General features: G+C 31.8%; 1 protein-coding gene across 1 annotated transcript; it reads right to left on the bottom strand.

Moving 5' to 3' along the window:
- Window positions 1-3,654: 3,654 nt before the first annotated feature.
- LOTGIDRAFT_141851 (hypothetical protein) lies at window positions 3,655-8,506 on the bottom strand (the record flags this gene model as incomplete). Its single annotated transcript, XM_009051447.1, has 11 exons — window positions 3,655-3,747; window positions 4,683-4,824; window positions 5,116-5,177; window positions 5,268-5,491; window positions 5,853-6,044; window positions 6,298-6,523; window positions 6,756-6,811; window positions 7,230-7,326; window positions 7,695-7,831; window positions 7,988-8,082; window positions 8,430-8,506. The coding sequence occupies 11 exons, from the start codon at window positions 8,504-8,506 to the stop codon at window positions 3,655-3,657; spliced, it is 1,401 nt and encodes a 466-aa protein (XP_009049695.1).
- Between the last annotated feature and the right edge of the window lie 4,255 nt (window positions 8,507-12,761).

The following is a 12,761-nucleotide window of genomic DNA, read 5'->3' on the forward strand; positions in this document are numbered from 1 at the left end:
TTCACTGATAATATGGTAATATAAAATGATAAAGGTAGAGCGTTGTGGTATGAAGATTAGTTGTTATTGGTTACCAGGTAGAGATGATTATATTGTTCACCTGTAGATTAACCAGGTAACTATTAGAGCGAGGTAATCCCATTGTTAAATTATAATACCCTATCAAGTTGATGTTATTCTATACATTTAACATTTTATTAAATCTTGCTGTACAATGATTGACTATAGATATATTAGTGGTCTGAGAATCCAGTCTACTAGCAGGTCTTTGGCAATACCTCCTTCTTTTTTCGATTTATCCAATTTTATGTACAGATAGGGAAAATTTGATAATTCAAAGTTATCAGACTACCCCATAGCGACCGAAATTACATCCCACGACCATCACTTATTGGATGCAACCAAGCAAATAACTTAAATTCTAACGCTTTAACCTAGAAAACATTTTGAAACATTTGAATTGGATTGGTGCAAAAACAATATCATAATTTTAACTTTGTTAACAATAAATTGGGAGACAATAGTTTTACCTTTATATGTTGTACACAACGATTCTATCAGAATTGACACATGGTATAGCTTTAAAATAACTGGATCCGAGAGATAATGCATAAAAATACGCTTGCTTTGAATTCCATTTCCTATGCTTGTGTTTGTAGCGCTAGTTATTTTGAGGCATTTAAGGCAACAGTTTTTTCATGGGTTCCAGAAAGATTGAGAAATCGATCTGTCATTCTTTCCAAATGATCGACTACATTTTAATTACTTGGGCATGACATAGAAACAATCTACTAAATTCAATGTAGAGCCGACTTGATAACCTTTGTTTAACAATACTAGCTTTCTCTTCCATGTAAATCCTATTGGTCCCTTTAATGAAGAAATTCTGATTCATTGGACGAAAATAATTGTAGCACCAAGACTAAATTCAGTATTATTTCTGATCAGAGCTATCCTCATGCTGCAACAATGTTTCAGAAACACAAGTCATTGACTGTAGCTACGTGCTTGCTAAAATAATCTCAGGCTGCTGTGTTTCAGATGACCCAGATGACTTTCCGTATAGATTTACCGGATCTTATATGAAAATGCTAAAGCTTCTATATCAGGTTTTATGAATACTTTGACCAAAAGAAATTTCGTGTAAAAAATGAAAAATATAAATATAATATCTACTAAATATATCTATAAATTACTTACTACGGTAAAGGTGGTTATCGTTTAAATTCTACCGAAAGAGTTGAAATGAAAGACATAAAATAAGAGGCGGCAGAATTTTGCCTCCAAGAAAAAACAAGTGGTTGCCTAGCAAGATACGCCAACTTTCCAGATCCATTTTCAGTATATCAAGGGCGGTCACCTATCTGTGTCATACCAAAAATCTCTTTTGTACAATATATTATTGATTTAAACAAACACACATTATTTAACAAAATTCTGACATAAACTGTCACCTCTATCGCCAAACTCAAATTCCGTTGATCGAAAAATTGTCAAATTCTATCTTGACTAAGATCTCATTATATATGATGATAAAACTGTCAATTGACACAAGCCAATTGTGGACGGACCAACCGACGGACGGACAGGGGCTACATACGACCACATTATAATCTATCAAGAATGTAACTGATACTCAATATATTGGCGGATCCCAAAACGCGCTGTGCGTACTCGTTTTGACGATCTCATGAATCATTTCAATTCAACCAATCATTTCATGGCGGATCTTCCTTAGAAAAGCTTTCTGTATCTACAACGACCAAACCAAAAAATGAGTTTCTGGATAGATCAATTGCAAACATATGTACCTGACGTTCTAAATATACAGCATAACATTGACAATCAGATTCTACCTTTCGTTGCCACCTACAACACTACATCTTAAAATGTCACTGTGATTGTCAAATGTTTGTATAAAGAATGATGAATTCCCTAACTATACCTAACGTTTGGTGACTGCTTTCAAAAGGAATAAAAATCTCTCCAGAAAGTAAGTACTTTCTTATCAAATTGATGTATTCCAATGCTGAAATCTCTATAAGTCTCTACATGTGACCTTACTAACCTAAGCCAGTGCTTCTATAGGAGAGCATCTATCATTACACCTTAAGCTAAGGTGACTCCCCACAGTTAAATTAGAGAAAGAATAATGACATAGATTTATTTCTTGTAAGACTTTAACAAGGTACATACATCATAACAGATTCCTAAACAATATTTTTTCTATTTCATTTGAGAAAAATAAAACATTAAATCTTCAAAGTTTTCTGATCAGCTTTTAGTAAAACTGAAAACATTATTGACCTTTGTAAACAATTTAAAACTAAACTACACATACAATTTGACAATACAAGAGTAAAAGCAGTCCAGATGTCTGTAGTCTCCGAGTCAAAGATAAGCATTAATATAAGTCTGTATGTTATTTAACTTATCAAAATATCATTATCACAATTTGTTAAAAAAATTAATCAATTTCCATTGGAGACAGGGTGTAAAAATATATTGTCTGTGGCGTTTTTACACCCTCCCCAGAATAGAGACTGGCCAGGCTTCTGCCCCCTACTTTCAAATTTTTCAGCATTGTACATAAAGAAATAGTTAATCCAACAGCTAAAACAATCTATTTAGATGTTACACATCTAGCTGTCATCTTCATTAACAATATCCATATCATCTGGTTGTAGAGGTTTTTTATACGTAGGATTGGGAATATCTTTACGTAGCTCAAATATCTGAAATAAAGTTAGAGACTCTTACTATCCAACACATCACACAATCTGACATCATTATATGATCTTTTTACAATTCAATTACTAATCATCTTCATACTATTGACACAAAATTGCAATTTCATTGTAAAGACTATTTTTAATATCTGCAACAGACCATTGGGTACAAGAACAGCAGTAAAAGGAATGTTTTGACTAATATTAAAGGGGCCATCCGCTTTTTTTGTAAAACATTTACATCATAATTTACCTCGTAAATTATACCTGAAAATATTTCTAAAGTATGCCATTTATATCTAAGTATCTACTTGATCCATCTGGCAACTAGGCGTTTATTTTACTCAAATCCGTACATTAGTATTCAAACTTGCACAAATCATAACGAACATTAAAAGTTTTTATGTAAAGTTTTGGTGTCAAAAAATTAACGGCTGGATTTTTGTAGTTTCAGATACTTTATGGGATACATGTCTATAGATTTTGGTTTATATTTTTCACAATTTGAGCAAAAAAAAAATTTCCACCAACAAAAAATTCCCTTTTAAAGATGGGTTCCCTTATTTTCATTCAGGAAAATGAAAATGCAAATGATTGTATGAATAGAAATTAAAGGTGTTCTAATGACCTGGAAAAATACCAGTTTGTCTTACTTTTCCATAATTAATTTATAATGAGCTAAATTAGAAGAGAATTACCAGCAGAATTCCAATGAGTGAACAATCAAAAAAGGTCAAAAAGTCTTTTTTTGTTTATCCAGACTGTACGTACATGGACATTTATGATTGGTTAAAACTCTTAATTACATGCAGTAAGAACATAATGATATGATTAAGAATACATGATAATTCATTGAAAACACCAATTAATCAAATAGTTTGCTTAATTTGACACTAAAAAAATAAGGAAACCCATCTTTAAGTGATTATACCTGTATGTAACTTTCAGATAATGTAATCATCTGAGGTAAAATATCAGCAACATGTAAATCTTGCATTTCATACCATTTACCAGTACCCTATAACATAATCAAATTATAATAACTTTTATACTGCTCCTGAAAAAAGCATCTAGTCTAGTGGAACAATAAACCGAGGCCCTGTGTTCTACGGGCTGTGCATGCAAGATCCCTCAACAGTTGGAAATTGAAAAAGAGCAGGCGTTGCCCGTCTTCATTATCCCAAATGGAGCAGAAAAGTAAGATGTAAAACTCCATTCATCTTAATTCATTGAAGAATTGAGAAATTTTATCTAAAAGGTTAATTTTCAGAGGAAATAATCCATAAATTTAGACAGACCTCAGTCTTATTGGCATGGCTATGATTAAATTTGTAATGCATTAAAAGGATTGCAAAGAGGTTTTCTAACCTTTTTATGTGTATCACGGACACTGATATCATAAATTTGTACAATGGCTCTTGCAATTCCACTAAAGCAAGCCTTGTGACTTCACTATTGCTATTGATATCTAAGGACCAATGTGATAGTGACGTCATAAAACGCATAGTTGATGCTATTAGTGTCCCCAATACAGATAAAAAGATAGCATGCAAGGCAAGGTAACATACTCCCACTGGCAGCTGTCAGAAAAAATGATAAAACAGTCTTAAGTGACTAAAGTATGAATTTTGTCATATTAAAGAAATTTTAATAGTTTGAATTCAATGATATATATATTTACTGCCAGTTATTTATGCTGAGAAATTCCACCAAATTTTAAACCATGTTACATTAAAATCAATTGAAAACTGTAGTCTCTAATGTGTAACAAACAAATTTTGACGCATTTTTCATAAGTCAAGGGCAATAACTAAAAATCCGTTCGTCGAAAGATCGTAAAATTCGAACTTGACCAAGATCTCATCAATATACATGATCACACCAGGAGCGACGGCAATATACGTCCACATTTCCATGTGGGCGTATAAAAACTAAAAGATAAAATATACTGACCTTGTGTAAAATATGACATCTATAGGTACCTTTCCCTGGTCCTGGCTCCCCATCATGTATTACATTAGCCATTAAATCATACACAGTATTCTTATGTTGGGCTCTTACTTCTGGTGAGAGTAGGTCACCAAAATCTATATTCCTAAAAAAAAAAAAAATAATCAATTTGCATGAAAAATTATCTTCCGGTTAACTACCAATAATAGTACCAATATATAAGTTGCAGAAAACAATGGAAGAATCTTTTGAGTACTTCATATTTGTTTTGCTTCACATAATGCATCAAAAATGAACAATACATTCTGAGTGGATCATTAAGATTAGGAAATGTTTAAACTTTAGTCTTTCAAGATCCAAAATATCTGTGTATAACCATTTGTTTTATTCTTTCACTGCAAAGTAAACTAATGACTATTCTAATGAAGATACTTACTTGATAGGAAAGTTGACAATGGTAGGATTCTTTTCAAAAACAAAATAATTCTTGGTAAATCTCTGAAATAGGACAAAAAAACAAAATTTAAAATTTCATTTAATAAACATATATCAATATTCTTTTTCTAGTCATCTCTAACTACTACTAACCTTGAAATATATAATAATAAATGGTGGCAGACGAGTCAACTCAAATCTCTTCATTGTACTGTCTTTATGTGTTTTATATTCTTTCTCTTGTTGGCCGTTAAATTTAGCTAGAACAGTAGCGAAGGGAACCTGGGGTATAATATTCTCACGTAGTTCATCAGGATATAGAGGGGGTGATGGGATATCACATGTTAAATATAACCATGGTATCTCATCTACCGTCTCTGGAAAAAGGAAAAGATAATTAATATTACCAGTTTGTAGTTTATTAGGCTTATGTTAGGGTCATTGAGACATAAACTTCTTACAGTATGTACAAGAACTGTTAACATTATCTATGTGATAAAGATTTGGTAGAGGAGCTGATATGTTCATGATGACCACAGTGAAGTCTTTCAGATATAATGTACAAGCAATGACCATTAAAAACCTGTTACATGTATATCAAAGGATGACAGAATTTAGAGATGTCACGTAACAAACCATAGAGTTAATAAAACAGGTGAAAAGAAAGGCAGATGGATTTAGATAAGGTCTCAAATAAGTTACACAGAATTTCTAAGAAATATGATCTGGTAATATTACCCTGATATTCTGGTGTAAGAAGCAAAGCAGCTTTTTCTTCTTCCTTCAAATCAATTGCAGGAACTTTTCTAGAATAAACTTTCATCTTCCCTCGAAATGTTTTATTGATTATAGAACTGTTCAGTTTTTTAGTTCCATTCATAGCAGTATGTAGAGAATTTAGAAACCATGACAACATTTCAATCGGGTCACCTGGAAAATACAGAAAAAGTGTGAACAAATATAAAAACATTGAGTAAAATAAATCCAATTTTAACTGATTTCATGATTGTATTTTAGAGAGTACCTAAAAAATCAAATCAGATAAATTCAGATGATATTTGATGATTTTTAACATCAAAGAAAAATACTTTAAGTGATAATACACTCAATTACTATTTCTTTGACTCATTCATCCATTACATGTATTTCTTTTCCTAAGAAAAAAGGTATTTAGACATTTTACCTTGATGTGTAATTTGAAATTTTTTCCTGCTACACAAAACGACAGCTTGTAACATTTCATGTGGACTGACATGAGCTTTGAAGTTCCTGGGATTCCATAGTTTTCTGATTAATTCTCCAAATCTCTGGACTAACAGAACCATTTGATCTCCTGGAGGTCGTTTAATCTTTTTATAATTCTCTTCTTGTAGAAAGAAGTTGCGTAATGGTGATACATGAGATAAAGACTGTAAGGGAAACACAGGTAATAAACAAAAATTAAAGAGTCCAGAAAGTTTTTGGGGTTAATAAAATCTCAGTGAGGCTCTGCTTAGGTGCAAAAACAATACAAAATCAACAATCTTGAGCTCTGACCATGAATGATCTTGAAACCCAATTAGGTGCCGCTCATTGTGTACAATTTTCCAAGTTCAAATCTAAGCAGATGATTTGTAATATTATAAATGAAGAAATTCTCACCTGTAGTATGACATTACAGTAATCATTAGCCTTGATATTATTCAAACCAACAATACCTGCCCAAAAAAAAATATATATTTCAAAATGTTGCAAAATTTGTGGTTTACACATATGACTAACCTCATTTTTCGTCTCTTATATTTTTTAATCTATCCTACAATTATCAATCTTCAAATACATTGTCTAAATAGATCAATGCTGTGATGAATAATACACCAACAGATTACAAGGAAAACAATTCATTTCTACAACAAAGTTTTTGCTGCTTTCAGCAAGTTGTTGCCAATTTTGCTTAGCCTTTGAAGTTTCAAAGGTTCTTTGACAAGTCACATCACCATTAAAGACCTGAAGCATTGGTCTGGATCTTAACAAGGATCCCATGTAAAGTTATATAAAGATTTTGATAATATGATACCACATATCTTGACTAACTTAGTTTCATTCAAAGTATAAAATATCTAAATCATCAATTACCTGGCAGATAGGTAGTGTTATCATAAGCTCGAGACATTTTAGCTGTTATATCTAATCGTTTAATATCTTTAGTATTAAAAGTAGGATTCAAAACATACTAAAATAGAACAATACAAACCTTATATTTTACTACATTATATAAATTCAGGAACAAGAAATATTTTTGAAGCAAGAAACACATGAAACATAAATATAACAATGACATATTATGATGGAAACTTTCTTTCACAAGATCAAACACAAACAGGTTTTCAGGAAAAAAATATCTAGTACAGTCACTTTATTGACACCAAAAGACACTTGAAATCTGAGCTATAGATTTTTCTGCTTATTTCATTTAATTCAAAGAATAGCCACAGCCTTTCCAGAATTTCTGGCTGTGATCATCTTAAGATTACATCATTACCAATCTCGGTAATAAGCTTTAAAAATATCACAGTAAATTCACAATTCTAATTCACTTACTATAATATCTTCTAATGAAGAGTCTATAATTTGGTAGTTGTCAGGAATACAATAAAATTTATGTGTAGCTAAATTCAGGAAAACATGATGTCCCTCAAATACACTGTGGGTATAGGCATGGGTATTGTTACCACGACCTGTCAAGAAAGGAAAATATACTAGATTGGTACACTTAAGGTAACAAATCACTGAGACAGTTTAAAACCAAATAGTTTAGAGATGTATTTACTGCAATCTGCTGAATAAAAATCAGAACTCACTAGTTAATCAGGTCTGAGAGACAGTGAACCTACCTTGAAAATATTTACCACAAACTAAACAAGCATAAACATTAATATGTGACAGAGAAACAGAACATAGCTTCTCAAAATCAAAGTCTAAAACAGATCTAAAATAGAAAATCAAATTAACATCAGATTATAACCTAAGACAACGTAGCTTCAGAATTATTCTTACATATGGTCTGAGAATCGAAGAATCATAAATGTACAGAATAAAGATTGATTGACACAATAACTGTGTTTATCACTCTTTTTATTTAGTAACATAATTCATGATAAGGTAGTAAAGAAATTTATTATTTCAAATTACTACCAGAAAAACCTATTAAATGTGATTTTATAATTTTTTACATATTCTATCATCCTATGGTTTCAATGGTCTCAAATCATTTTCATGTCGCAACAAAAGTCACAGCCAAAATAAAATAAACTGAAAGAGACAATCTGAACAAACCTGTTAATGGTATCAAGATATGGACAAGATCGACTTCTATCAACTTTAGGTTGAACAGGTACTGAAATAAAGAGCATTGATTATTTGATATTTATTTGATATACTATTTCTGCCCTCAATCAAAAGGCACAAGATTTTCCTATCTATTTCCTTCTACGCAATTTTGAATTCTGTCTGTACCTACTATTTTCCTTGTACACGTGAAACGCAGACTGAACTCTGGTTCCAACTTGTTTTATTCAACATCTGGTTATTCCATGAATCCAACATGTGCAGAACTCCATTATTTCATGAATCTTAAATGTGCATAACTCACTAATGGAGCTACCCCAAACAGTAACAAGTTGCCGTCCCTCTAGTTAATTGTTATATTAGTTACAAAAGTAAAGATGGTTTGCGCTACAGGAATGTGCCTGTTATAAATTGTAATTTAATATTAGTCATTAATTAATTTAAGATAAAGTGGTGGTGATTTACCTATAATAGTTGATTTATTTTCATTCTTTATATCTTCAGACTTAATTTGATCTTTTTTACAATTTTCTGTTGTTTCAGATTTAACAGTAGCTTCTTCTTTGACATTTTCCAAGTTTATATCAGTATCTAATAAAGGCTTCTTAGATTCAGATCCTTGAGAATCTTTCGTATCTGAAAAAATAACAATGCTTGAAAAATAACAAATTGTCCATTCAATTTCAAATGTTGTTTATTAATAAACTTGACTTAATAGAATAATGATCAATTTATAGTATATCAAAAGCACTGTCTTTCTTTTATCTAGTGTTGAAACAGTTAGTGATTTTCGGCAATAACCTTTTGTTACCCTTTTGTAATTCTGCTGACTAATCACTACCAATGACCTTGCTTCAAGGTCATTGCTTTTAGATCAAATGACTTGGGTCATTATTAGAGATACTCATCATTTATTATGCCATACAGAACAGAAATATCTAATCTAACCATTCTATCAAGCTACTGTTGTAACACAATGTCTGATTGTCCTGCAAAGCCCACCAAAGCCCCTTATCCAAAAAAACTTTAGCCATGAAATTTGGTTTGGTCCAACAATAAGAGGCAATTTAAAACTTAAAGAAGAATCTTATCTTTGTTGCTGAGCTTTATATATTAATATGTAACATCTGTTGAGTACCTAGTTTGGACCAGTCAGTTTCAGGCTCAATAATCTGGACCACAAACATCAACGTTATTCTGGCAACACGCTTTATAATATATACCCCCATCACAATAAACCTCTCAATTATTCAATCAACAAAAATGACACAAGTATAGATGATTAATTACTGGAGAAAAGAAGAGTTTTAAGAGTATTCAAGTGACAATTCTGTTTGTCAAAACGCTTTCTTTCAACTTGTAATAAAACCGCTTAACTAATCATCTCAAAACAGACCCAGTTTTCCGCAAAATCCTACCCGAAATCGGTTAACTGATTAACTGTTTCATCACTACTTTTATCACCAATACTAGTAGATCTACTCTCTGACTACAATGATTTCTGAATAGAATTTCGCCAATCATTTACGAATGTATTGAAATACCGGTATCAACTACAAAATACTATTGAGTCTTACATTGTCTTAGGGTTGATGAAAATGTTTAACCATTGGAAAGGTTAGTAATAATTATGAGTTATGGTTTTACAGAGGGGAATTTTCAGTAAAAGTATTTCATTTTCAAGTGAATTTTCTGCGAGAAAAGTGTGTCTATTTCATATGTAAAATCACTAAACCTTATATTTCTATGTACCCAAAGACATTTTAAGACAAATAGCATGCAGTTGAAAATTTATGAAATGAGAGAAAAAATTCAATTTGGAGCTCAATGTAGTCAGAGAGTAGCAAGTATTGCAACATGGAGAAGTGAAAAAACGGTGCAAGCACCCAAAAACAATGTAAAAACTGTCTCACTTATTTTCAAAAACCTGTCCCTGACACAGGCATCTGTTTCTATCAATAGTCGACTCTATCTACATAGTATATATATGAGAAGGTGGCTAACACTCGTCACGACCATCCCCGCTTCAGACGACTTTCTACCATTTACCGTAATGAAACATTATCCCAACCTTATATGAATCGTTTCATTGAATATTTTCCCTTCACACAAGACCTATTTTATATCTCCCTCGGTGTTCCCTTTCCTACTAATCTAACTATTGTTCACAAAATTTATTAAAAAAATTTACACCCATCGTTTCACTGTATCCAACTACCAAGACTACCAACAACTACCTAGTTTGCGATATCAGCATCCGCTGGAAGCGAACGTTAACTTGTCATCTACCTACCATATTCTTCAATTAACAACTGAAGCAATACAAGTTATATTATCTAAACCCTGTCTTCTATCATTTCAAGGTAAGGTTCAGTTTATATATATTTATTATATTATATGAGAGCATTGGTAGTCACAGCCTGATAGGGAATCTATAAAAGCAATTAATCAAACGTTATTATACTTTGAGCCTTAGATTCCATATTTGCCTGTTGACTACTCCAACTGGTACAACGCGGTGGATAATCTATAAAAGCAACTATTCAATTATATTAAATTGAGCCTTAGATTATCTACCAAGGCTGCATCAGGACTGAATGCGTTAACTCACAAGTGCACAAGATAATGTCGTGCCCTAAGAATATTGGCAAGTAGTGCCTCTCGAAATTACAAGCAAGTAAACTCTCCCCAAACAATGTTATATTAGTTAATTATTATATTTATGACATTTTATATAAACACCCCCAACTTTATATATTATGCATGCATTGAGTATTGAATATTTATATTGAATTTATGTTAATTCTTCATAATTATCATTTGTATTTTAATGTATAGTTTTATAACATATTATTATCATTATCATGTAATGAATTAACAACTGAAGCAATACAAGTTATTTTATCTAAACCCTGTCTTCTATCATTTCAAGGAACAACCGTAACATAATAACAGGAGCATGTAAGAGCTTAGAAAGAGCATATAAAAGCTTAGCGGTAAAACAAATAAATACGACAGAAACAACAACTATTATATTATTACCAAACGTCACCATTTTTTATCGGCCGAATTTCATTATAATCCCGAGCGGTAATTGGAATTCCAAGTGTCGTCTGCTAGAATATAATCCAACAAATGAAGTCACGTGATCAACTAGCGGATTCCGTGTCAGCAGAAAATTTCTATGGAACACAAAGTGGACCATATTCTTATGTTGTTTCAGTGACTTTTAGCAATAAATCATGCTACGTATCTTATTTTGTCAGTCACTATTTTATTTTTAAATCGTGATTCTTTGAAGGAATTGTCACTAGTTATAATGAATTGATATGAAAGATAAATACTAAGAGAAGTTAATTATACCACCCGGTATCCATACGTGTTTTTCTAGACTTATTTATAGATCAAACATTGTACACGAAAATAGGTGACGCATTCTGCTGCCGTTCCCGAGTTGGTTGCTCATAAAATATGGGTCAAATTGAAGGATTCATTAAGAAAATCGAAATAAACCAATTTCTATTATTTTGTAGAATATCTGAGGAAAGACATAAAATTTTTTTTTCGTTTTTTTAACTTTGACGAAATTCGGTGTTGAATCCTTTAATCCACGAAAATAGGTTACACCACTGTATATATACTATGTAGATAGAGTTGACTATTGATAGAAACAGATGCCTGTGGTCCCTGACCCTGCTTTCAGTAGAGCGAAATCAGATTGTTTATCTTCCATAGGATCCCACAATGCTCGGGTATTTTCTCCAATATACTAGAACCAATTAATATAATGTCACCCAGTCAAGTTAATAAATTTAGAATCGGAAATTAAATGTGGCCTGAAAACACCAGTTATCTCCTTTTCTTACACTCTTTCATATCAACCCATTCCAGATATGATTCGTTCATTGCTAAATCTATGACTCAAATATCTATGTAACAAAGTTGCACAATTTTCTAAGTATCTTACCCTTATCTTGATTAGCATCATCGATTTGTTCTCTCTTGATTCGCCTTTTTATTCCCCTTTTTTCTTCTGGAGTAATGGAGGCTGCCATCTTGGAGAATGCGTCAAGAAAACGCTAGTATATAAACGTGGTCAATGGATTGTGGCAAGGAAAAGCTATATTGTTTTCTATCATGTTATTGATCTATGTAATGCTCGTGTTTTGAGATACTCAGTGTCAAAATGATGATATGAAGAAAGAAAGTATATGAAAGAATAAGAAAGTAAATAAAGGATTGGGTGTGTATTCCGTGCTCTGAATTTAGGCGATTCAAATATTAAGTGTACTACGTCAGTTGTGACGTTTTTCTCATAAC

Source organism: Lottia gigantea (assembly GCF_000327385.1).
Source record: "Lottia gigantea unplaced genomic scaffold LOTGIsca_168, whole genome shotgun sequence".
In the NCBI taxonomy this organism is placed as follows: domain Eukaryota; kingdom Metazoa; phylum Mollusca; class Gastropoda; family Lottiidae; genus Lottia; species Lottia gigantea.